This window comes from Rhinolophus ferrumequinum, chromosome 20 (genome assembly GCF_004115265.2).
Source record: "Rhinolophus ferrumequinum isolate MPI-CBG mRhiFer1 chromosome 20, mRhiFer1_v1.p, whole genome shotgun sequence".
Taxonomy (NCBI): domain Eukaryota; kingdom Metazoa; phylum Chordata; class Mammalia; order Chiroptera; family Rhinolophidae; genus Rhinolophus; species Rhinolophus ferrumequinum.
The window spans coordinates 18,565,146-18,592,917 of record NC_046303.1 but is presented as its reverse complement, the minus strand read 5'-3'; the positions used below and the strand labels follow the sequence as shown (position 1 = coordinate 18,592,917).

The 27,772-nt window shown below is 37.5% G+C and overlaps 1 protein-coding gene across 2 annotated transcripts in view; it reads left to right on the top strand.

Annotated features, from left to right (window-relative positions):
• Window positions 1-27,772, top strand: part of DNAH11 (dynein axonemal heavy chain 11) — a 294,793-nt gene that overhangs the window by 3,496 nt on the left and 263,525 nt on the right. For both annotated transcript variants that reach the window (XM_033088403.1, XM_033088404.1), the window contains exons 3-8: window positions 12,481-12,677; window positions 13,172-13,361; window positions 14,138-14,237; window positions 17,209-17,420; window positions 23,960-24,193; window positions 25,524-25,691. In XM_033088403.1, coding sequence (XP_032944294.1) covers window positions 12,481-12,677; window positions 13,172-13,361; window positions 14,138-14,237; window positions 17,209-17,420; window positions 23,960-24,193; window positions 25,524-25,691 — 1,101 coding nt within the window. The remainder of the gene's footprint in view (window positions 1-12,480; window positions 12,678-13,171; window positions 13,362-14,137; window positions 14,238-17,208; window positions 17,421-23,959; window positions 24,194-25,523; window positions 25,692-27,772) is intronic.

Here is a 27,772-nt window from a genome sequence, read left to right as displayed (position 1 = left end):
GAACTCTGGTTCCTTTGACCTTTCTCTGAATTTATCTCAATCTCAATGCATATCACTATGAAAAAAGGTTTAAACGAAAAAGAATAAGCTGTTAATGAATACATTAATAGAAGGTATAAAACCTCCAGAACCTCAGGAATGTAAGTGGTTTGGATGATTCTCACTTACTTATGCTCTAGGATATAAGTATTGGGAAGAAAAAACAAAGTGAAGATATCACCCTTATGATGTCGTTTGGGTTTATTTATGGGCAAAGTTTAAATTCGGTGTGCATGAGGCCTGAAGGCCTGGCTATAGATTTTTAGGGTAAAGTTTCCAAGGATTGCCTTTGCTTAGTATTCATTACAGCTCACAGAACAGGCTGATTGACAGTGGTTTATGATGATATGCAAGGTACTCCCAAACTTCGCTTTCTAGCCAAGATCTCTCTCCCGAATTCCAGACTTGGAGATCCACCTGCCTTCCTGCCATTCTCACTTGGTGTGGAATAGACATCTTGTCCAAAGTTGAACTGATCTTTCCCAACCTGCGTTACTTGTAGTTATCCCCAGAACTGTGGATGTCAACTCCATCCTTCTAGTAGCTCAAGCCAGAAAACTTCCGAGTCAGCCCTGATATATTTTTAAGGTGGAACATGCAGGAGATCATGCAAATTCAACCTTCAAAATATATCCAGAATCAGTGCCCTTCTCCTTCCACTGCTGCCACTCTGGTCCAGTTCATCATTATCTCTCTCCTGCGTTACTGCTTTAGTCTCCTTATTGGTCTTCCTGCTTCTGTGTGCATCTGGAGCCTATTCCCAACACAGCCGCTGGAGTGATCCTTGTTGAAACATGAGTCAGAACATGTCAGGTCTCTGCTCAGACCCTGCACGGGCCCTCCTTTCACTCCAAATAAGGGCCCAGGTGCATATAGTGGTCAAGACTTTGCGTTGTTGCTTGCTGAGAATAAGCAGTATCAGCATTACCTGGACACTTCTTAGAACTATAGAATCTCAGGCCCCACCCCCAAGTTACGGCGTCAGGACCTTCAGATGATTCTTATGCTTGTTCAAGGATGTGAAAGCACTGGTGATCTGCCCTCTCCTCAACTCGCCCAGTTTATCTCACTTGCTAACTCATGGCCTCTTGCTGGCCCATTGCTTCAGGCACACTGCTACTCCAGGTCCTTTGCTATTTCTTTATCTTCCCCAGAATCCACTCAGCCAATCCCTTTATATTTGTCAAGGCTTTTTGCTCAAATATCTCTGTTCAGTGAAGTCTCCAGAAGAGCAGGGATATTTGAGGGCAAGGATCAAAGTCAGGCAAGTGAGGCACCTACTTGAGGAATAAAATTCATGGTGGGGTGGGTAGAACAAAAACAACTCAGTAATCAAGGTAAATAATGTTTAAATGCAGTATTTACAATCAAAATTAATGCAACAAAACCCACACTTTCCATAAAAATAGGATCCTCAACAGTGCCATGCCAACTCGTATTGGGGTTTGAGTCAAAAAGAAAAGTCAGTAATACCAATCCTATCTTTATTGAAAAACTGTTGATAATTTTGTTCACTGTGAATCTTTTTTGCATTCATTTTGACTTTAAAATATTTTAGACTATTATTCATCTTGATTACTGAGTTTTTTGGTGCCCTCTTATTTTTTTCCCAAGATGAATGCCTCACTTGCGTTTACACTAGTCCGAGTCCTGAATCTTTGTTCTGCTCACTGATGTGCCCTAAACACCGAAGGCATTGCCTGACACATAGTAGGAGCTCAGTAAAGACTTGTTAAATGAATGGAGGTTAAATAAGGGCTAATTGATATCCTGTTCTTAGAAGAGACAAAGTACTGAAATTTCAAGATATTTAGAGAAAAAGCATTTGGTGTGTAATCTCTGCTGTCTCCATTTGATTTTTTTATGTGATATTTACATGAAAAGAACATGGGGAATTTTATGCTAAGAAGCTCATGGTGGTTATTTGTTCATTTTAATTCATATTTATTAAGTGCCTACTTGGTGCTAGTGACTGGACACACCTGGCAATTAGTGATGCAGTTTTTGCCCTCAGAAGGCGAGCAGTCTAGTTACGGAGGCAGACAGCGAAGCCAATGGAGTTAGGACATAGTGGGCAGGACTACCACAGGGGTTTTAGCAGCGAGCCTGCTGGCGTCTTCCCACATCTGGAGGGTTGGCAGGGAAGTCTTGAATAGGATTAGCGTGGGTCTCGGTTTGCCTGGGGCATTTTTGGTTTGCACCTGTTACAGATCAGTTATTAGTTATTAGAGCTAGTAATTTTTAGTGTTCCTTCTGGCTGTCAAAATCGTCCACAGTCGTGTGGTAAATTATTTGGTCCCCATGGTGCTGAAGGACAAGGAGGACATAGCTAGGTGTAGAAGATGGAGGAAGGACATTCTGACCAGAGGGAGAAGCACTGCAAAGGAACAGAGGTGAGGAAATACAGGTTCATTTTTAAAAAAGGAGTAAACTAATGTAACTAGATTAGGGAACCAGAGCTGGAGGATGGGAAGAAACAAGGCTGGAGTGGTAACAGCCTTGGTAACTTTTTCAGATGGTTGCCAGCAAACCCAAATTCATGGATTTATTGGAAGATGATGGTTGTAAAGCATGATCTATGAAGGTTTTTATCAGGGCAGGCTTAATTTGGAAGTTTTGGAGTCAAAAGGGATGTCAGCAGTCAGTTATGACTTGCATTCCAAGATAATCGACTTCTGACTTTCTGGGGGATTTGTACGTTAACAAGAAAAACATTGAGTGCAATGATTGGTGAGTTGGTGACTCAGTTGAGGCGTAAAGGAGAGACTGTTACTGATGTACTCATTGGATAGAAAAACATTGAGGGAATTTTCTAGTGTTGGGTTCTTAAGTGGGATAGGGTAAGGAAAGGGGTAGACCCAGTGTTTGAATTGAAGGTGGGGAAAGTCATTTGTGACTTCAGATTTTTTTTTCCTCATTTAAAAGATCTCACTTACTGTATATTCAATGTTGAATGGATTTTGGAATACGACTCAGATATACACGGATTAACAGTAATTCATGCTGATGTGCTGCGGCCTCTCACACTTCTCTCTTCCAGCTTTCATCTCTCTCTGAACGCTGAGATTAGACATCCCTCTTCGTTCTGGACATGGCCACTTGATGTGTAATGGGCATCTCAAATCTATCATATCCAAAATTGAACTCCCGATCTGCCCCTAAACGTTGTGTGTCCCCATGTGTTATTATTAGTAATTGTGCTATATAATTATGTTTAGCAACAGTATTTAAAATGTCACGTAGTTATTTCTTTAATTGTGTATTATATTGATCCAAATCTTGATAGAAACAATCACTGTGAAAGCTTATCAAGTCAGAAAGGAAGGATGATTTGGTTTGTGTAGTCAGTGTTTGGGCGCCATCTTTGGACATTTTGAAGTGTTGGGCCCCCATCTTTGGACAACTGAAGAAGTCTGGGAGAGCCCAGGCTTCTGTGTTTTGTAAGTGTTTCTCGGATAATAGTCTCTACTGATTTGAGAAGCATTGTAAAAAGAAACTCCCCAGTTTAAAAAAGGTTAAAAGAAAGAAGGTAAGAGTACCACAGCAAAGGTACCATAACTCTTTTATCTATAGTTGTACATCTCTTAGTAAACATGTCCAAATTATTTTGATTCATAGAGAAAGTTTGGGGTTTTCTTTTTCTTTCCTTTCTCTTTCTTCTTTTCTTTCTTCCTTTCCTTTCCTTTCTTTTCCTTCTTTCTTTCTGGTTTTCTTTTTCTTTCCTTTTCTTTCTTTCTTTTTTTCTTTCTTTCTTTCTTCCTTTCTTTGATAATCCAAGCATTTATTTATTTTCTTAAACTTTTTAATTTTTCAGTTACAATTGATATTCAATATTATATTATATATTTTATAATTATATTTTATATATATTATAATATTATATTAGTTTCAGGTATACAACATAGTAGTTAGACATTTATATAACTTACAAAGTGATCTTCCCAATAAGTCTAGTACCAATTTACCCATATGACACCACACATAGTTATTTCAATGTTTTTGACTGTATTCTCTATGCTGTACTTTACATCCCCGTGACTATTTTGTAACTGCCAATTTTTATTTTTCATCCCTTCTCCTTTTTCACCCTGTCCCCCAACTCCCATCCCACCTGGCAAACATCAGTTTGTTCTCTGTATCTATGAGTCTGTTTCTGTTTTGTTTGTTCATTGATTTTGTTTTTTAGATTCCACGTGTAAGTAAAATCATATGATATTTGTCTTTTTCTGTCTGATTTATCTTACCTTGCATAATGCCCTCTAGGTCCATTCATGTAGTTGCAAATGGTAAGATTTCATTCTTTCTTTTTTACGGCTGAGTAATATTCCATTGCATATGTGTACTATATCTCCTTTATCCGTTTGTCTGTTGATGGGCACTTAGGTTGCTTCCATATCTTGGCCATTGTAAATAATGCTGCAATGAACATAGCAATGCATATATCTTTTTGAATTAGTGTTTTGGATTTCTTTGGATAAATACCCAGAAGTGGGATTACTGGGTCATATGGTAATTCTATTTTTAACTTTTTAAGGAGCCTCCATACTATTTTCCATAGTGGCTGTACCATTTTGCAATCCCAGCAACAGTGCACAAGGGTTCCTTTTTCTCTACATCTTTACCAACACTTGTTATTTGTTGATTTTTTATTGATAGCCATTCTGACAGATGTGAGGTGATATCTCATTGGGTTTTAATTTGCATTTCTTTGATTATTAGTGATGTTGAGCATATTTTCATGTCTATTGTCCATCTATAAGTCCTCTGTGAAGAAAATATCTATTCAGGTCCTCTGCCCCCTCCCTTTTTTAAATTTTTATTTATTTTCAGTATGTTTTTCCAGGATCCATCAGCTCCAAGTCAAGTAGTTATTTCAATCTAGTTGTGGAGGGTGCAGCTCACAGTGGCCCATGCGGGGATTGAACTGGCAACCCTGGTATTATGAGCATCATGCACTAACCAACTGAGCTAACCGGTCGCCCTTTCTCTGCCCATTTTTAAATTGGATTGTTTGTCTTTTTGGTGTTAAGTTGCAGGTGTTCCTTATATATTTTATATATTAACCCCTTATCAGATGTATCATTGGCGAATATCTTCTCTCATTTAGTAGGTTGTCTTTTTGTTTTATTGATAGTTTCCTTTGCTATGCAAAAACTTTTTAGTTTGATATAGCCACATTTGTTTATTTTGTCTTTATTTCTCTTGCCCAAGGAGACATATCCAAAAATATCACTAAGAACAATGTCAGCGTTTGCTGCCTATGTTTTCTTCTAGAGGTTTTATGGTTTCAGGTCTCACATTTAACTATTTAATCAATTTTGAGTTTATTCTTGTATATGGTGTAAGAAAGTGGTCTAGTTTCATTTTTTTTGCATGTATCTGTCCAGTTTTCCCAACACCATTTATTGAGGAGACTGTCTTTACCCCGTTGTATATTTTTGCCTCCTTTGTCATAGATTAATTGACCATAGAGGTGAGGGTTAATTTCTTGGCTCTCTTTTTTGTTTCATTGATCTATGTCTCTGTTTTTCCGCCAGTGCCATGCTATTTTGATTATTATAGCCTTGTGGTATAATTTGATATTAGGTAGCATGATACCTCTAACTTGGTTCTTCTTTCTCAAGATTGCTGTGACTATTCGGGGTCTTTTGTGGTTCCATATAAATTTTAGGAGTATTTGCTCTAGTTCTGTGAAAAATGCCGTTAGTATTTTGATAGGGGTTGCATTGAATTTTTAGATTGCTTTGGGTAATATGAACATTTTAACTGTGTTAATTCTTTGTATCCATAGGCATGGTATATGCTTGCATTTATTTGTATCTTCTTCAGTTTCTTTCTTCAATGTCTTATAATTTTTTGGGTATAGGGTTTTTATTTTTTTTACCTCCTAGGTTAAATTTGTTCCTAAGTATTTTAATTTTTGATGCAATTGTAAATGAGATTATTATCTTAATTTTTCCTTCCGATAGTTTGTTATTGGTGTGTAAATATGCAACTGATTTCTGAATATTAATGTTGTATCCTGCTCCATTACTGAATTCATTTATCAGTTCAAATAGGGGGTTTTTTTGTTTGTTTTTTTTCTTTTTTTGGTGGACTGACTCTTTGGGATTTTCTATAGTATGATGTAGTATCATGTCACCTGCAAATAATGATAGTTTTACTTCTTTCTTCCCAATTTGGATGTCTTTTCCTTCTTTCTTTCTTTCTTTCTTTCTTTCTTTCTTTCTTTCTTTCTTTCTTTCTTTCTTTCTTTCTTTCTTTCTCTCTCTCTCTCTCTCTCTCTCTCTCTCTCTCTCTCTCTCTCTCTCTCTCTCTCTTTCTTTCTTTCTTTCTTTCTTTTTGTCTGATTGTTATGGCTAGTATTTCCAATACTATGTTGAATAAAAGTGGTGAAACTGGACATCCTTGTCTTGTTCCTGATCTTAAAGAAAATGCTTTTAGCTTTTCCCCATTGACTATGATGTTAGCTGTGGTTTTGTCATATATGACCTTTATTATGTTGCAATATGTTCCCTCTATTCCTGCTATTCCTTGCTAAGAGTTTCTATCATAAATGGGTGCTGGATTTTGCCAAAGACTTTTTCTGCATTTATTGATATGATCATATGATTTTATCTTTCATTTTGTTTATGTGGGATTATCACATTCATTGATTAGTGGTTGTTGAACCAACCTTGCATCCCAGGAATAAATCCCACTTGCTCATGGTATATGATCTTTTTAATGTTTTGCTGAATTCAGTTTGCTAATATTTCGTTGAGGATTTTTGCACCTATGTTCATCAGGCATATTGGCCTATAATTTTCTTTCTTTCTCACCTGTGAAGCTATCTGGTCCAGGACTTTTATTTGTTGGAAGTTTTTTGATTACTGATTCGATTTCATTAGTAATAATCAGTCTGTTCAGATTCTTCTGTTTTCTTCTTGATTTAATCTTGGAAGATTGTATTTTTCTAGGAATTTATTCATGTTTTCCACATTGTCCAATTTGTTGGCATATAATTGTTCATAGTATTTTCTTATAATCTTTTTATTCCTGTGGTGTCAGTTCTCACTTCTCTTTTATATCTGATTTTATTTATTTGAGTCCTCTCTCTTTTTTTCTTGATTAATCTGGTTAAAGGTTTATCAGTTTTGTTTATCTTTTCAAAGAACCAGCTCTTGGTTTCATCTTTTGTATTTTTTCGTTTTTTTAGATTCTATTTTGTTTATTTCCACTCTGATCTTTATTATTTCCTTCCTTCTACTCACTTTAGGCTTTGTTTGCTATTCCTTTTCTAGTTCCTTTAGGTGTAAGTAAGATTAGATTGTTTATTTGAGATTTTTCTTGTTTCTTGAGGTAGGCTTGTATTGCTATGAATTTCCCTCTTAGGACTGCTTTCACTGTATCTCATAGATTTTTGGATCATTGTGTTATCATTTTCATTTGTCTTTTGATTTCTTCCTTGACCTCGCTGTTAACCCATTTGTTGTTTAGTAGCATGTTATTTAACCTCCATGTATTTGTGTGTTTTTCAGTTTTTTTCTTGTAATTGATTTCTAGTTTCATACCATTATGGTTGGAGAAGATGCTTGATATGACAGTTTTTTAAAATTTATTGAGACTTGTTTTGTGGCATAACATGTAACCTATCTTGGAAAATGTTCTGTGTGCACTTGGAAAGAATGTATATTCTTCTGCTTTATAGTTATTGCAATATTATTGACTATATTCCCTATGCTATACTTTACATCCCCATGACTATTTTGTAATTACTAATTTGCCCATCTTAATCACTTCCCCTTTTTCACCCATTCTCTCCAACACCCCTCCCACCTGGCAACCATCAAAATGTTATCTGTATCTATGAGTTTGTTTCTGTTTTGTTATTTTGTTTTTTAGATTCCACATATAAGTTAAGTCCTATGATATTTGTCTTTGTCTACCTCATTTCACTTAGCAAAATACCCTTAGGCCTATCCATGTTGTTGCAGATGGCAAGATTTTATTCTTTTTTATGGCCGAACAATATTCCATTGTACGTATGTACCTCTTTATCTATTTGTCTATCAATGGACACTTAGGTTGCTTCCATATCTTGGCTATTTTAAATGAGGCTGCAGTTAACATATGGATGCATATGTCTTTTCAAAGTAGTGTGTTGGGTATCTTCAGATAAATACTCAGAAGTGGAATTGCTGGGTGCTTCTTTGTCTCTTGGTATAGCCTTTGTTTTAAAGACTATTTTATCTGATAGAAGTTTTGCTACCCCAGATTTTTTTTTGTTTTCATGTAATACATTTTCCATCCCTTTACTTTAGTCTGTTTGCATTTTTTGATCTGAAATGGGTCTCCTGTAGGCAGCATACATATGGGTCTTGTTTTCTTATCCATTCAGCCATCCTGTATCTTTTGGTTGGAACATTTAATCCATCTACATGTAGTGTAATTATTGATAGGTGTATAGGTAGTTATTGCCATTTTATTATTTATGTTTTTAACCTTTTTTTCTTCTTCTTAAAGAAGTCCCTTCAACATTTCTTGTAATACTGGTTTGGTGATGATGAACTCCTTTAGCTTTTTCTTATCTGGGAAGCACTTTTTCTTTCTTTCTAATTTATAGACTTGCTGGGTAGAGTAATCGTGGATGTAGGTCATTGCTTTTCATCACTTTGAATATTTCATGCCAATCCTGTTGGTTTGCAGAGTTTCTCTTGAGAAATCAGCTGACAGTCTTATGGGAGCTCGCTTGTAGGTAATTAACTGCTTTAGTCTTGCTGCTTTTAAAATTCTGTTTGTCTTTAACCTTTGGCATATTAATTATGATGTGTCTTGATGTGGGCCTCTTTGGGTTCATCTTTTTTGAGACTCTCTGCGCTTCCTGGACCTATATGTCTATTTCCTTTTCCAGGTTAGGGAAGTTTTTCATCATTGTTTCTTCAGATAAGTTTTCAATCCCTTGCTTTCTCTCTTCTCCTAGTACTCCTATGACGCAAACGCTGTTACACTTGATGTTGTGCCAGAGGCCCCTAATACTATCATTTTAAATAATTTTTTTTTTCTGTTCTAATTGAGTGTTTTCTGCTACCTTATCTTCCAAATCACTGATTTGATCCTCTGCTTCATCTAATCTAATGTTGATTACAGGTAATATATTATTTATTTTAATTATTGTATTCTTCATTTCAGACTGGTTCTTTTTTTATCATTTCTGTTTGTGTAAGTTCACACTATAGTCATCTATTCTTCCCCTAAGTTCATTGAGAACCCTTATAACCAGTATTTTGACTTCTGTATCTGATAGATTGTTTGCCTCCATTTTGCTTAGTTATTTTTCTGGGATTTTGTCCCGTTCATTTATTTGAGCCATGTTTCTTTGTGCCCTCATTTTGGCTGTCTCACTGTGTCTGTTTCTACATATTAGGTAGATCTGCTACATCTCCCAGTCTTGGCAGGGTGGCCTTGTGTAGTAGGTGCCATGTGGGGCCAGTGGTGCAATCTCCCTTGTCCCCTGAGGCATATCCCTTGTGTGGGATGTGTGTGCCTGTCTATTGTATTTGAGATTTGATTGTTGTTGGCACATCAGTTGGTGGGATCGACCCTCAGTTGGACTGGCTGTGAGCGCTAGCGTTGACTACAGCAGATGAGCTGTTTTGTGGGCGCTGACCCCAAGGAGTATAATTTGTTGTAGCAGGGCTCTGGTGCCTGTGAGTCCATCTTTTGGTTGTGTTGTTTGTGGAGCTAATTGGTTAGTGCTCTGTGGTCTGAAGCCCCCCACTGGGTATGTGGGTTCTGGGGCCTCTTGGGAGGGGCTCTGGTGTGGGCCCTGGTCATCTGCTGTCTGTGCCCCTCGAGAAGCAACCTGATAGGAGATACAAAATGATCTGTGGTTGGTATCTGCCTGTGCTCAGCTTGGAAGTTGCCTGGGAGAGGCTGTGCTGAAAATTGAGGTTGGCTGCCAGTAGTGCCAGTCTGGGTGCTGCTTAGCAAGAAAAAGGGCAAGCAGAGGTCAGCCACTGCTTGTTTGACATTTGTAGACCTTTCAGAGATTTTAGGGAAGTCTACAGCATGGGTCAAGGCCACCTGCTTGTAAGGAACAGCCGCTGAAAGAGTTTTAGGTCTGTGCACAAGTTGTGTGGGGCGAGTTGATGGAGACTCAGATTTGGCACCCAGTATGCCTGCAGGCGAGTTTGGGGGAGGGCTCAACAGAAGAATATTGGTGCCTGTCAGCACTTTAATCCAAGAGAGAGCTGCCACTCCAGCCCCTGCCCTGAGGCCATACACTTCCGCTCCTCCCTGTATGCCCCTGGCACTTTTTAAACTGCTGCCCCAGCATTGGACTTCAGAGCAAGTGAGCTCATCAGAGAGTAAGACTGTGCACTAGCCCTTTAAGAGGAACACCTGGGACTGTAGCAGCCCTCCATCTCACCTGGATGGAATCTCTGCTGACTTTCACAGCCAGATGTTGTGGGGACTCCTCTTTCTGGCACTGATGGTCCAGGCTTGGGAACCCAGTGTGGATGGGACTCCTTGCTCCTCAGTGGAGAACTTCTCCTGGGATATCCCTCCCGATTCTTAACCACTGACCTCTTTTATGTTTCTGCCCTTACTACCAGTCTCCTTGGGGCTTCTTCTTTCTATCCTTAGTTATGCGAGTTCTGTTCAGCCAGTCTTTAGGTGATTCTTAAGAGTGCTTGTCATATAATTTAGTTGTAATTTTGATGTGGTCATGGGAGGAGGCAATCACAACATTTACCTACACTGCCAAATTATGGGTTTTTCTTATAAATTACAAAAACTAGACAAAAAAATTCCCAACTAAATTAAAACAAAACCCCCAATTAGTTGAATTACTTTGTATATAGTTTAACTAGATTTATTATCATTAAAAAGCACATCCCAGGTCTACTTGTTTTAAATGATGTTTATAGAGATACTCTAGCTGTGCAGAGCATGAGGCATGTAGTTTTATCCACAGCTTGTGACACAGATATTTAATTTTAAAGGAAGTTGGCTTCGTCACAGAATAGTAAATAGAGTACAAGTTTGAAAAAGTACTCAGTAAATTAGAAATATTGAATAACCAGAATTTCCCTCACATCTTTTTTTTAGAAAAAGCTATTGATATCAAGGATTTAATATAGAAAGCAGTTTTCCAGTTGGTCACAGCATGTCCAGCCCAACAAGCCTTAATTCTTCAGTCTGGTTTCCAAAGCTCTTCATGACCATGCTGTCTTTCTTGTAGCCATTCATTTTAGAGGTCTGACTCTAATGCCAGGCAGGCCAGACTAGCACTTTGCCAGCAGCTCTACTTTTGGAACCCTCAGATTTTCCTATATCAGTGTACAGTTTTCTGGAATGCCTGCCCTGACCTTTCGTATCTTTAAGATTTCAACCAAGCAGTGACTTTCCTGGCAAGTCTTGCCTAAAGCAGGTGTTTCTACTGTGATTTCATATTCCATCCTGAACGTGCCTCTAATTATGTCAGTTCTTACATGGAGGGACCTAAACCACTAAGCTCACAGAAGGCAGAGACTGTTTCTTACTAATTAATCTCTGTAGTCCTAGCTTGACATGTAGTGGGTGCTAAATAGGAACAATGTAATAATAAAACAGTCTTTGGAAAGACGTATTTCAACATTATTAGAAAACCAAAGTGAATTTTCAGTTTGTTTTTAAGTATAGTACAGGATTGTGTTGTCAAAATAAACTTTTAAAAGGTGGAATAACTTCTGAGCATTTTCTAATGAATGGAAATTATACAATATAATGCTGGTAAACTGGACAGATTATATCGGAAAAATGAAAAATATTTAAAATTGGTAGATATTGGAAAGGGGTGGGAAAGCAAGAAGAGGCAATTTCAATTTAACTCAACAAACTCTTATCAGTTACTTAATATATACTGGGCTCTGAGAATAAAAAACATTTTGAGGGTTTTCACATGGTTTCATTGATGTACCCAATTTAATGGTGGAAGGAGTTCCAAAAAGGCCCATATGAGTAAATAAACATCTTTCAGATTATCAAACTTTAATCTACTCGGATGCCACCCAGAGCTTGAGAAGATTAATTTACTCTTTCCTCCATGTGATTCAAAAATATTTTTTTCATTAATATGCCTGTCAATGTGCTCAGTTTGCATTAAGAAAGCAGTTTACTTACTTGACATGATTTTGCTTATTTCATGCAGTGTTTGAGTTACTGAAAACCTCCACAAATGTTTGATAAATCGGTAAATGAACAAGCAGTAAATTATTTCCTCTTTGAAAGAATTTGTCTCATTGATTGAGTCTAAATGGGTCACTGATTTTGTTGTCTTTGTAGATTTGATATCATAAGAGTATATTTATGAAATTGAGTGGTTTTGTTGCCAATTTTGTGTGACAGGAAAGTCTTTGAAGGACCACATTGTCTGTAAATTAATTTAACTGCTTTTAAAAATGTTTCTCTTTCTAGATTTTAGTGCCAATTCTTTCAAATAGGAGCAACCATAAATCCTGGTCCTGTTTTATTTCACAAGACATGGAACGTCACATAGAAGTCATGAAAACTGAAATACATGTTTTTAGGGGTAGAATGTTGAGAAGAACTCTTCTACCAATTCCTACTATTGCAGGAAAAATTATGTTGGATCAGAAATATCCAGAGACCAAGTACGTAATGGTATGGTGTAAAGGATATTAAAGTGGAGAACCAGCATACCCATTTAATATCATACCCTCAGCAAGCAAACTGTTAGCAAAATAGAGAATTATTATAACGACATCATATTTTTAAAATTAATGCCAAAGCGCCATGTGTCTGATTTCCTTTCAAAGTATACTTTTTAAAAGCAGCCTACAAAAAAAGCAAGCTGTAACAATTGCCATGATATCAACAAAACTCATTTAGTAAAATGGTTTTTGAGGATATGCTAATTCTTTGTTTAACAATGTTTTTTAATGTTAGAGATATGCCAATGATACTAACAAGTTCACAACTCAATGAGGCCATAAAAATATAATATTAAATCTGATTTTGAAGTATTTATATTTAGAAAAGTAGTTCATGGATACATAAAGTACCCCTTAAAACCTACATTTTGTCTTTATTTGGATGAAATGATTTGTTTTTGAATTATTTTATTAAAACCTTTTAATGTTTGTAGGCTAGAGCCAAACGAAAGGACAATACTCCATGCGATTGAATCAGTGGTTATTAAATGGTCACATCAAATCCAAGAAATTGTAGAAAAAGATTCAGTGCAGCCTTTGCTGAATGGTCTTTACTCAAATCCTCAAACTGAATTGGATTTCTGGACGATGAGGAGAGAGAATCTATCATGCATTTATGATCAAGTAAGTAGATAGCCCTAGAAATTGCTTGTAAATTGAATTAACAAAGACATTTATAGAACTTGGTCTCTAGAGCAGTAATTTACAATAACTCTAAAGATTTAAAATACTGCCTTTGAATGACTTAACAGTTTGCTTATCCCAAAGTGCTGTATGGTATGCACTTTAAAAACTAATGGGGATTAAAAGTAGTTTTGCCTTCTTGAGAATATTTTGACAGCATTTGAGATAATTGGAAATACTTTATGGCATAGAAAAAAGAGTGGTTCCCTAGGGAAACACTGGAGAGTATAAGATTTAATTAATTTAGTCCATTCAGCTGATTTGGGAAGGAATAAGGTCTTGGTTAGTGGAGAGATGTAGCTTGGGGAGAGCTATCTTTGGTTCCTCTGCTGGGTGCTTGGCTTACACGTTAGTCAGTTTAGTGTTCTAAAAACTAAGACATTTATTCATATGTTCACGTGTCTTTCAGAGATTTTCTGAAACAGAGTAAGAAATTTAAATGAAAATTTTAATATTTCACATATGTACTAATATGTAAATTGACAAACTTTTTAAAAATTCAAATTAAGAAAATTATGGACGCAAAATAAAATACAAGCTTAAGGAATAAAAAGTCACTTTAAAATTACTATTAACTTGAAACCAAATATATCTTTGAGGGTTAAACGCCATGTATTGTGCGTGAGTGGAATATAATTTAAATCGTTTATTACAGAATGCCTTTATTTAGTAATTAATCTAGCTTACATTTTTTATCTTTTTTAAAAAAAATTTAGCTTCAGGCTCCAATCGTCCTGAAAATGGTTAAGATCCTGAAAACTAAGCAAAGCAGCTATTTCCCAACTTTGAAGGACCTTGTCATGGCTGTGAAAAATGGTAAGACTCTTGTTCTTTGGCCTGATCTCAGGGTCCCTCACGGCCTGGGCCCTGCAGGTGTGTTCAGCCTCAGTGACCTTTCTACTGTTAGCCTGTTCACGAAATGATTACATGTGGCTCTGCTAATGAGGAATTCATCTTAATCATCTGCACTTTACTCTCCAGCTCTATGAAACTGTTTTTAGGGTCTTTAGTAGGTACCTACCAAAGTGGCTTCAGATTGAAGTTTTAATGAGAGTGTATGTATATAGGGGAAGGACCTTAGGTATTCAGCAGCAGGTGAATGAAACCCTAGCACCGAGGTTTTCTAATCAACAGTGGGGCTACAGTTAGTCCAGTTATTCACCAGTAGAAGCTCTGAATGTGTTTCACATCCACCACTTATTTAGCTAATAAGAACTCAAAGGCATCATCAAAGTTTTGGTGAAGATTAAACATACAGAGAAGAAGGTGTGTGTGATGAATTTTGAACAGGTAATACATGCACGTTGTTACAAACCAGAAATTATCAAAAGGCATCCAGTGAAAAGTCTTCTTGTCCTCTCACTATCTATTTGTAACCCCACCCAGGGGTAATAACCCTCCCCAGTTTCTGGATTTCTGTGTTCACATTTCTTTAGGCAAGTGCAAGCACATATGGATATACAAGATGCTGAAGTTTTAAATGATGAAATTGTAAGATAATATGGACACGTAACTTTTATTGTTTGTTTCTAATATTAGGAAAAAAATTAACTTTTTCTTATGTAACACGTGGAAGGTTAGGAAATACTTAAAATCCACTTTGAAAATGTTTTGATATCTCTTCAGGGTTTTCTCCATGAATTCTGTTTGAAAATTGGCCCTAGGATGAGGGGGACTATTTGGGCTTGGAGGGTCTGTCAGAGCAGGTTTCCTGTCCCAGATCCACTCAGTGCCTCTTAAATTTGCCGAGCCTCTGGTTTTCATCGGCCAAACTGGCACAGTAACAGCCTCCTTGCAAAGCTGTTGTGCGGATGAGAGCGATAGCACCACCACTGACGTTGTGGGCGCTGACATGTTGTGGGGAAGCATCGTATGCATTGCAGGATGTTTAGCGGCGTCCCTGTTCTCTGCACACCCCAGCCCTATCCCAGTTGTCACCACCAAGAATGTCTGGAGACTAGATTTTCCAGACTGGGATTCCCACCCGTTCTTGGGAATTTTTTTCGCTTTCCCATTCCCGAATCCTGAGAAAAGTTGGTCGGGAAATTGGAAAAATCGGCTCCTTGAACCCAGGTGGTTGGTAGTATCGACTGTCACTTTGTGGAAATGATTCATCGTGGAGAACAGAAAACAGTTTGTATCTCCGGATTTCGGACTGGGAAAGGGAAAAAAATTCCTGAGAACCCGGAAACCCTGCTTGAGACATTGCCAAATGCCCCCTGGGGATGGGGGACCCCCTCTGGCTGAGAACCACTGGGTTGAAGATACAGTGTACAGAGGACTAGGCACATAGTAAAGTGTGCCCTCAATAAATAGAAGCTGTTCGCGTTTTTTCCTGTGTTCGTATTAAGATGAACATTTTCTGTGAATGAAGTGTCTACAGGACCAGTCCCAGGGGTCCACAGAGCCTTATGAGCACATGGCCTGACGATTCAGAAGAAAACACTTTCAGCAGAACAAGTGGCCCAAAGCCATTGTCAGGAGAAGGTCCCCTCAAAGACATACTTGAGGCCCTGCAGAATCATCAGATGTGTTTATCCCATTTTTAAGAGCACAGAACCTATTAGATGCAGTTACTTAATTTTGTTAATATTGGTAAAAACACACTAACTTCAAAACAGGAGCGCACCTGGGGGAGAAAATATTAGCTTGGTGCAAAAGTAATTGCGGTTTAAAAGGTTAAAAACAATTGCAAAAACCGCAATTACTTGTACACCAACCTAATAGTTCCGGAACCCTCTCTGTCTTCCCAGGTCTTTATTGTTAGGTAGACAGATTAATTGGTTATATGTCAAGTAGAGTAACACGGGTGGGTGTATATCTGACTCTGACAACCCAGGAAAGATTTGGCTGGTGTGCTTTAGTTTAGTTTTGTTTTTCCTAAGAGAAGTCTTTTGGGATGAGCCCTGAATATAAGAACTTACTTCATTCCCTACCTTCCTGAGTAAGGTCAATTTTCAGTCACTCAAAGGTATTTGTAGCCTTAGGAGCAAAATCGAGTCTGATGGAGATCCATTTAGGGTACATTAAAAGGGCGAATTATAATCAAGAGAAAATGTGGATTAGATTGAGCAGTAATTAAGAATAAATTATTTAAATTTTTCTTTATATATGTATAGAGTATTTTTAAAAAGTATTTCTTACTCTTACCATGTTTAACAATGTTTTTAAATTGAGGTAAAATGTATGTAACACAAAACAGCCATTTTAACGTGTGCAGTTGAGTGGCATTTTAGTACACTCACAATGTTGTACAACCATTACCTCTATTCAGTTCCAAAGTATTTTCATTCACCCATGCTTAACAATTTCAAGTTACCTTTTGATTTAAAATATAATAGAAAATTCCCCAGTCATTTCATGACTTACCTCAAAGGACACTACGGAATGATTAAATTGTGCTACTCCAAGGACCTAAGAGGAATTAATATTCTGGTGATGAAGCTTGTAATCCAAACCATGAAGTGACAGCCGCTTCACAGAGACATTTTATTCCCCCAGTTTCCATGGGGTTGAGTCAATTTCTGTAGACTGTTAGGGTGTCGTCCCGCTGAATCTTCAGTCACCATTTGCCTGTGCTCTGTGAGTAACTATACCGGGACTCTCGCGAATGGTGGTTACAGACGGACAGTGCATAAAGCTTTCCAAATCTGTCATGTCAGTGGTGGAAGAAGTGATATAAAAGAAATAGACAGCATTTAAGTACAGCTATGGTGTTGTTGCCTTGTTCTCTTGAACTTGTAAAGAGAAAAAGAGACACATGACCGGTGGTTTTCTTTCCCTTCAGCTCTCCAAGAAGCCCAAGATGTGGAACTTTACCTGAGGCCGCTGAAGACACACCTTCAGCGTCTCCAGGAGACAGAATTCCCACAGATCTCCATATTAATCGCCCCGTTATTTCACACCATCTGTCTGATCTGGAGTCATTCGAAGTTTTATAATACCCCTGCTCGGGTTATAGTTTTATTGCAAGAGTTTTGTAATCTCTTCATTGACCAGGTATGTAGCAATAAGAAATAGGAACAGTAAGGATCATTGCCACATGGGAGGTTTATTTTATTAGATCAACGGAGAATAAACAAATCCAGTCTACAGTCAGAACACCATTTTTTCTTTGTTTTTTTAGAAAGGACTTTTATGGTAACAAGGGACAAGTGACTTTTTATACTAACGGAAATTAGATACAAAGGACAGGTTGTTACTAGATTTTGTTTAATATTTACCTTCTTTCAAAGAGATTTAAGACAGTTTTCTACTAAAGGCAGACGTACGCAGTACGTTGTAGCTTTCCTTTGGGTTCCACAGGAAAACTGGTTGATGGAAGTCTTTTGGAATGTAAGTAAGTTAAGAGTATTTGGCTGGAAAAAATTATCCTCAAAAAATAGTAGTGGAATTGTATCTGATTCATTGTTGATGTTTGAAAGTCTCTCATTTATAATTATTTCTCTAATCTTCAGTCAACTTGCAAAATGTTAAAAAAAAAAAATTGGACCGCTTCCACATCCTTTCTCAGTGAATGTTCATTCTTCTTGTGTTCATAATATCAGAATATTACATAATTGGAGAGCTAAAGATACTTGGAGAGCACATAGTGCGGTGATTTCTGGAGGGCAAGGGCAGCTTAGTCTGCTTGAGCTGCCATAATAAAATACCATAAACTGGGTGGCTTTAGTTTCAGAAATTATTTCCTCATAATTTTGGAGGCTGGGAGCCCAGATCAACGGGCCCCCTTGGTCATGTTCTGGTGAGAGCTCACTTCCTGCCTCGCAGATGGCTGCCTTCTCTCTGTGTCCTCACATGGTGGAAAGAGAGCTCTCTCTCTCTTTTTTTTTCTTATAAAGCCACAGTCCTGTCAGATTAGGGTCCCACCCGTATGACCTCATTTAATGACCTCCTAAAGGACCTATCTCAGATACAGTCACATTGGTGGCTAGGGCTTCCACATAGGAATTTGGGGGGACACACTTCAGTCCATAGCAGGGTGTGTGTCTGAACCACTAAAGAGTGTTTGTAAAACAAATGCCAGAGCATCAGAATCTGTATATATGGCTTAACCTTTGAGTTCTAAAGAAGGCTTCCCACCAGAATTGGTTCTCCTCCAGCTGCAACAAACTGAAGTAAAAAACAAAACTAAACCAAAACACTGTGTAAGTTTATGTGAAACTAGAAAGTCTAAGAATGCAGTGACTTCAGGAATAGCTTGTTCCAGGGGACTAGATAATTGTTTCAAAGCTTCCCACCATCCTCCATTTTTCTGGTTTGTGTCTGACTTTATTGTCAGACTCTCACCACACGTTAAGTAAGGTGGCTGTTGGTAGCCCCAAACATATACCCTTTGCAGTAGAGGAACTTTGTTGGAAAGAGGCTGTCTTCCTTTTCAGTTCTGGTTCAGTGCATTTTATTTCCATTCCTGGAATAATCATTGTGGCCAGAGAGAGAGAGTATGTTGGAAAGGCCTGGATTTCTTGCTGGAGGAGAGTGGACAACTGTGATTGACCTAGATCACAGACCTAGTCTTAATGCTTCCCAGTGGTTTCCACATCATGGTGCATGGAGAAAATTAAAATTTTTTTTGTTGCACAGAGCAGTCAATTGGAAGGGATTTGGAGCCCTGAAAGTCTGTTTGTAGTCAAGACCAGCATCTTGGAGCTCCTGCTGCCCCGGACACCAGAATTTTGCTGTTCTTAGCAATAAAGAGAAAAATGTTGTAGGATAAACTGGTTGGGGAATTATGTCCCAACTCAATCCCTGGTTTTTTTTCCAGATGAGTTAACCAAGACTGAAGAGATGATATCATTTGCTCAATTTCGCTGAGAATTTAGGGGGAAATCCAGACTAGGGAACAGGTGTCCTGACTTGTAGTTAAGAGTTTCTGAGCTATGACATTGAGTTATTAATATGCTTATATTTTTCTCTTTGCTTCTGAAGAGGTGGGATGAAATATAGAAAGGACATTGAACTCAGACCAACTTAGGTTCAAATCTAGTTGTACCACTTTAGGGAAGTTACATTACTTCTCTGAGCCTTGGTTTCCACATCTGTAAGTGCCTCGTCCACGGGCTATCGTGCAGATCAAATGAGATAACCTAAGTGGAACGTCCAGTGAGGAATTTAGTAGAGGCCCATAAAAGTTCCAAACTGTTGATTTACAAGCTAGTTGAAGCTCTTGGTAGGAGATTGCAGGTCCATTTCTTGCTACATTTTATCGTCTCTTCTGGCTTCATTCTATGTCTGCTTCTCTGTTGTGCAAACTCAGTTTTTGCTCTGTTGTTAAACAGGTGCCCTGGGTCCTAATGGTTTGAATCTCCATGTGAGAGGCCATGACCCCTACTGCAGTCTCAGTGACCAGAACCACCACGTCTCCCACACCCCTTTTGAGGGATCCTTATCTCATCTGGAGAATAAGCCCTGTTAGTGTACAAACCCCAGATGTCATTCACTGGTGTCGGGGGCTCCTAGGAAATCTTGGTTACTTATGAGCGTGCAAACCTATAACCCCTGACCCCTAGTCTGCATCGCTGGCCAGAGTTGTCAGGCTCCCAAGGAAAGAATGGAGCTTTTCTTGTTCCTTAGTTACTGTTCTTGCCTTCTGTCCAAAGGTTCTGTTGACCTGATTTCCTTGATTCTTCAAAGGGACTTTGTGGTAAATCTGCCCCATAGTGTTAGGAATCAAATATCAGCAGTGAACCAACTTGCCTACCTGGGTTCCCTGAAGAGCTCAACTCCCCCCGGCCCCTCAAGTTGTGTGCTGTCTAATTTTATTTTTATATGTATTCAACAAAAATTACAGAATGTTATTATTTGCCAGGAACTCTTCTAAGCCCTTTACAGAAATTCACAAATTCAATTCATAGCAACACCGTGACAAAGGTGCTATTAGTAGGTCCATTTTACATTTAAAAAAACACTGAAGTGCAGAGAAAATAAATAGCTTTCTCAAGGTCACCCAGCTTGTCAGTGATAGAATTCTTACTCGTTATGCTACGCTTCAATATTAAAATGTTTTTATTTTTCATTCCAACATAATATGTGGTGTATACTGATGGTAATGATAAAATATTCTCATTGCATAAAATTTATAACAATGCAAATAGTCCTGCAGTTCTATCACCCTGAAATTCAGTATTTTTAATTAATTTCTTTCCCCCAAAACTTAGGTATAATTATGCATGTTGTCTTGCATACAATGTTTTTTCTAGCTTCTTGGGAAGTGATTTTGTTACTCTTGGATATTTAGATTGATTCTAGCCTCTTCTATTTATAAACATGCAGCAAACAACTTAATACAAAAAGCCTTTTTTCTTAACTTGGATAATTGGCTTAAAATAAATTCCTGATGTTGATCAAAGGGTACAGTCTCTTCATGCCTCTTGAATAATACTTAATGTTTATGCATTGTTTTCTAAAAAATTGTATCAATTGCATTGCTATTATTAATGTGCAAAAAGTTTTAGTTTAACTCACCAGCTTTGAGCATTACTATTTTTTTTTAGTTGGGATGATTTATGAGGTCGTGGTAATGTTTCTTAATTTATACCTTGCATGATTTGTGTGATAACACATTTTACATATTTTCTATAATTGTATTTCCTCATACAGCTTTCCTGTACTTTGCTTCCATGAAACTCTCGACCTTAGTGTGTTTATGAAACATTTGAACACTTGCTGTGTTATATATCAGAAGTCAGAAGCTGGCTGGCTGTCAGCTGCATTTGGCCTGTAGACCAATGCAGTGTTTTCATTTTGCATAGTATATTAAAATTAAAATTGCCAGTAATTAAGTTGAATTCTCATGTAAATTCGGCATTTCAGCCTGCACTGAGATCGCACTACACCAGCTCTGCTGTCCTCGTTGGCAGAGTCAGTTGCTAGAGCTTCAGGTGGCCTTTTTTGATGGGTCACATGCTATCCAGGTGACCGTGGTCTCTATCATCTGCTGTGACCGATGTGCTTCACTCGTTTTTATTGTCTGCCTGATCCTTCTAGACTTTCCGGTCATCGTCAGAAACTCTTTGTTACTTTAGAAGCAGATGTGTTTCTTCTTACTGTTTCTCATAGTGACGGTTAACTTAGTCATTTAAGCCAGACACATAAAAGTATCATCTGGCCACTTCAGATGAGAACACACTTGAGCTTTGATGATGGGTTCTGCTTTAAAAGTTTCTCTGGAAACCTGGCTCTACTGCCTGGTCATTGTGCATCATTACCACTCTCGGCTCACCCCTCTGTCTGTTCCATAGCTGGGTACCACTGTTATGGGTATTGTCATTCGTAAGATCCTAGGTGAGGAAGAATTGAAGTCTGAGAGGTCGAGCGTGGAGAAGGGATATCTGGACTGAGCAAAAGTAAGAATCCATAAAAGCACATGACAACGGGGAAAGAAGAAGCTGGGAGACAAGCATCAAGCTGACAGTATCATTGATAAATTGCTTAAATGATAATTGATTAATTGGCTTTTCAACAAATAAGTTGGTTAGCAGGATTTTCATTTATAAGGCCTCTGAAGTGGAACCAGTTCATCCTAAATCCAGTGGCTTTTTGTTGGTTTGTGTTGAGACCATTGAATATGAGAGACTACAGAGAGCAGCTATGGTTGGGTCTGCTCCAGAGAGCTACTGTAACAAGCAGAAAATAATTCAGAATTTACGAGCTAAAAGGGATTTTGAGATTAAGTCATCTCTCTTCTTTTGCAGATAAGGCAACAGAGATCCTCTGAGACAACTTAGCCGAAGTCATAAAACCAGTTGGTGGTCCCTAATTGGATCACAGCCTGGTCTCCTGACCTTGCTGATGTGTTTTCTCTTCACATATGCTGCTACCCTGGGAAAGGGTATATAGTCTGAGTCTTGTAATCTAGGGTATTTAGTGCTATACCGTTATCTTTGGAGGTCTTACTCAACAGGGGGCTATATGACAGAAAGGGAATTGCTGTGATTGTCTCATCTGTGTGAGGGTCAGCCAAGAAGCACAAGAATGAATATAAGGATGGCTGCCCAAGGGTAGTTACTTCAGATGGAAGTAATTAGGTCACGCGGGGCTACTGAAACAAGGCAATGGAGTGATGCTGACAGCTTTTGCTCCCTCACAGGACAGATTCACTATAAAGCATGCATACTTTTATCTAAAGGTGTTGGAATCCCTAGCCCATACCAACGTGTAAACTGTTTTAAACTCACATCGCTAAGGGAGTACTGGTAGTTCTCCTCCTTGTGCTGTGTGAAAAATTAGCAGCCTTCCTGTAGAGATTCACTTTCCATCCAGCCTGAGGGAGCAATAAGAGCATAGATTAGGAATCTACACCTAGAACTTGAAGGATTCTCATCAGTAGGGTTTTTAGATACTAAATGATTTTCTTGTTACTTCACGAATTTATGGCATAGAGTCTATATTGCACATAAAACTGTAGCCATTCATGAGAGAAGGAGGGTAATATGTCTACATTTAGAAAAAGAATCCTTTCCTCTGCTGTGGTGAATTCAGGGCCTTTCTTTACGTTCTCCATTGAGATCTCTAACAAACTTTCTAAGCAACCACAAAATTAAAGGCACACAGTTTAGACCTATACAGCAGGTCTTTGAATAATGTCATTTCTTTCACCATGGTTTTATAAATTGACAAGGTGCCCTAGGAACTTAAATCTTGTTTATATCAATTAGTCTATGGTGAAACTGGTTTTATTATACACCATTTCACTTAAAGTCAAAGAATCTATCTACAATGTTAAGTGAGGACTTGCTGTAATTTATATGAGGTTCAGATGCATCAGAAAGAAACAGTATACAAAATAACCTTTAGAATTTGTAGGTTCTTGAGATCCTTAAAGGAGGAAATTCTGAACGTTCATGACAAATATGGAGAGAGAAGAACTGGAAGGAACCGAGATGATGGTCCTGTGAGTTTGGCCAGTGCTACGTGGATCTGAGTCTTTTTCTTTAATCCTCTCTCCTTTCCCTTTCCTTTGTTCAAAACAAGTTCATATGGCATACATCAACTAGTTTTTATGTCCTATAATGCTGTGTAAGCCCCCAGAAGAGAAGTTTGCTAACTTCAAAGAATTGCCAATTGTATACCTGCATATATCAGCTCTTTCTCGTCTTTGCAAGTGACCTTATGCAGCCAAGTAAGGTGATCATATCTGTAAAATCCATGGTCTGATATTTTTCCTCCTGGCTTATGTATTTCTTTGTATGAAAAGTGTACAGATTATTTGCTGGCAGGAATATCCATGCAAATTCTGATTACACAGTTATCATATCAGTGAAGCTTAGCAAGAATTTAGTTATTGCTGGAATGTATGAATTCAGAAATTTTAGTCTTCTGTAGATTATTCTAATGTATGCAGGTATGTCATTGAAACCCAAGGGCCTGAATTTCTACAATTTGTACTTTCTCACAGCATTGCTGGCTCAATTCAGGACATTGTCATTTAAAAATTAGTCATTGAAAAAAGTTTTAAATAAAAAGATTCATTGAAACAGATATTTTCAGTAAAAAATTATTAAACATATTTTTTATTGTTTTCTTTCATTAAATCCTAGGCAACAGCTTACCTTTCACCTGGAGACCTTCTGAAAGGAGAAATTGAAGACTCCCTGGAAAGGGTGCAGGTGGCCATTAACATCTTAAAGACTTTCAAAAGTTCTTTTTTCAACTGTAGAAAAGGATTGGCAAACTATTTTATGGAAAACAAGGAGGTGAAACTGTGGGATTTCCAATCTCATCTGGTGTTTTGGAGATTTGACAAATTTCTTGACCGATTCATGAAAATAGAGGTATTCCTTCATTGACTTGTAATTTATTCATATCGTAGGGAAGTTCAGGAATCCTATAGCTTTTTATGATTTGAGGAACAGTTTATTCTATTTGGGTGGGAGGTGGGAGGTCTCCTTTCTTAGTGATTCTCAGGAGGAGCTCACAACACCAGTGCTATAAAGATAGTTTTAAAAGCTTTAGTTAGCCTTTTTTAAAAAAAAAAAAAAAATCATTTTTGATTCTTTTGTTACACTGAGTGGAAGTGAATCTTTTTGTGTACCAGTGACCCTTGATTTACAACTTACTAAGCTCTTGGAAGACATTTGTAAATCAGGAAGCTGTAAACTAATCCCTCTTTTCCTCTATATGTTTAATGTTTGACATTAACATGTGAAATGTTACCTGAAAACAATATGATAATCTGAAATATCACACTATCTTTTAGTACATAAATACATATACTATACTGTTAAAATATTAAAACCATTTATAAAACTAAAAAACAATATGAAATTTATAAAACGAAAAAACATACCTGAAAACAATATGATAATCTGAAATATCACACTATCTTTTAGTACATAAATACATATACTATACTATTAAAATATTAAAACCATTTATAAAACTAAAAAAGAACATGAAAATATGTGCACTGTATAAATATGTTTTAAATATCTAAAAAAACAAACCTTGAATGAATACACACTTGTACACACATTCACACACCTGCTAGTATGGAGCCACTGGTTAAGGTTTTTTTTTTTGAAAAGCGTGAACTAGTGACGCTTTATTTTCTTTGTAAAGCTCTTCCTAGAAAATCTTTGTTGATATAAGATTTGTTAAATTTCATTGAAAATTGGAGCTTTATGTTTTAAAAATTCTTATTGTCACCTAAGCAACCTGAATGCCTCTTAAAGTCTGAATGCTGAATGCCTAACTACAGGCAACTTGTGTCACTCTTTCATAATAGTCTCTTAAGCTCCCTTTCAATAAGAGACAGCTGATTCACTGCAAGGTATAGGTGGCTGAAAGGATGTTTTGGACATTACCTGGGGATCTGACTGATGATTAGAAGGATATAAAATTAGAGCCATATGTTTAACCATGGTAAGTTAGCTTTGCCTATACTGCTAGATGATTTTTCAATAACTATGAAAATGGGAGTATGATATTTTAAATTAGCTGTTACTTTGTTCACTAAATCATTAACATCTTTTTCTGTCATGTAAGTGTCCATGAACTCATGGATTGTGACTATTTGAAAATGTTATTTCTTTGAAATTTTAAAATGCTCTTTTCCTGTTCAAGATGGTGGAAAGATCTTTACTGTTCTCTGTTTTTATAAAGGATTTATTTGTCACCATATTGGAATTTGAAAAACTGGAGAGACTTGAATTTGGTGGTACCAAGGGAGCAATTTTAAATGGACAAGTCCACGAGATGAGTGAAGAATTTATGGAACTCTGTAAAATTTTTAAACAGAGCACTTACGACCCATCTGATTACAATAACATGGTAATATTGTACCTTTGCATTTTTATCTCATAGAATCCTATAATTTTAAAGTTGGAAATGACGATAGGTCACAGTGATAATAGGTACCATCCAGTCCAACCTCTCTAGGATGAAAGAGGTTAAATGACTTGCCTGACATCTCTTACTTAGTGAGAAATCAGGGACCAGAATTTAGGCTTTTGCATTTTCAGTTTAGAACTGTTTTTAATATAACAGTGGACGTCAGTCTCGCTTTGTTTTTTTCATTATGTATATTGAAAATGAACCTTCCACATTAACACATTTCGATCTCATAACGATCTGATGTCCATGTAACTTGTGTGTTTTATTTTAGCTTTTTTCTTGAATCACTAGAAAATTGTTTGGTCTATTTGAACATTTAGTTTCATCCTGTTCACTGCATATATCATTAACATGTATGTTGTCCCTCATATTTTTTGTTGTTATTCTTTAGAGCTATTTATAATTTGATATTTTCAACCTCAGGAAATAGGAGGAAGCTTTCAGATTTAAGCTGTTTCTGTTTTCTGTCACTCCCAGCATGTTAGTAGCCAGGGAGTTATCTGTGAGCATCCCTGCAGCTCTAGGATAAAAATAGTTTTATTTTTGTGGTTTGCCAAGAACAGAGAAGCCTGGGTTAAAAAAACGAACAAACAAACAAACAAAAACAAGGAAGATGATTTAGCTCTTGTCCTTACTGTTTTATAAGGAATGTGAATTTATTCACTATTTTGTTTATATTTGGCCTAATAATCGATTATTTGAAATGTACACATGCAGTACGTTAGATTTGTTTAAGGACACGGTCGGCAAACTTAATCCCTCTGAACTGTAGTCAGTTTTGGAAGTGGCATTAATGGTAAGAGGACACTGCCATTGTGTGTCCCTGGTAATTTGTGGAAAAGGAGGAGGAACCTGGGACTGTGGTGTTGATAGCCTGAGCTCATTCATATCCAGGAGCTGGTAAGATATCTGGCACTTGGTGGACATTCGGTGAATGTGGATGGAACGGACTCTTAGGGGAGCCTTGGCTTAGCTCTCCTAAGCAGCCGAGCACAGGAGTGTGACCCGTGGGCGCAGGATCCTCGGATGCATTCGAGTAACAGGAGAGTCTTGATTTCCTCACAATTCAAAAACCTGGCAAGTGTTCAGAGTGCCAGGGTTGGAGAATGTGGCCAGGGTTAGCTGATGTCACTGCCTTGTCAACACCAAAGGTCCTGAATTTATCCCTGTGTCTGCCCAAAGCCTGCAGAGTCACAGACATATAAGAATAGAACATTTATTTGCTCTTGACATATATGCCTGCTTGGTATTTGTATTTAGTATGTGTATTTAATATTTTGGATCCCCGTTTATTTTGCAAATAAAATGGGAAGGCTTAACCTCAGACTGCAGGTCTGATCTGCAGGTCTGGAGACATCCGTGACCTCTCCTTGAAGTTACCCTTCATCCTGTCTGATTATCTCCCCTAGAATAGAATGTAGAAGTTCCTTGACTTTGGTTATTCCTTGAAATAAAAGTAGAATTAACTAAAAGTTCACTTAATCGGTATGCTTATATTGAAGAACTTCCTCTTTTTTTTTGAGTGAGTCCTGATGATCAATGTTACCTCAGAATACTGCAGTGATTATATGTTTTTTGCTTAATAAGCTGTTCATTTTGGTGCTTTTTACTTGAGTTCATTGTACTCTGATTTTTAAAGTGAAATTAGTTGGTAATTTTTATGAGACACTATTTTAGCAAACTATTTCCAACCAAGTATATTTATCCACTTGACACGTGCCCTTCCCCTCCCATTGCACACACTTCCCTGGTCCCCACTGAATATACGCTAGGGCTAACATAACAGTTGAGTGTATCATGATTAGCCTTCTTACACTTTTATACAGAAATGGTTTAAATATTTTCCAGTAAATTAAAGAAATAATTCCTGGTAATTTGCTTTTGAAAATTCTGTTGTTTCTCTCTCTTCATCAATCTCAAGCCTGTTAATTAGGCTCTGAGACTTTCCTGGTGTGACAAAAAGTCTACCACTTGGACCATTTACAGAATGTGGGTTTTCTCAGGTGTATCCCTAAAAT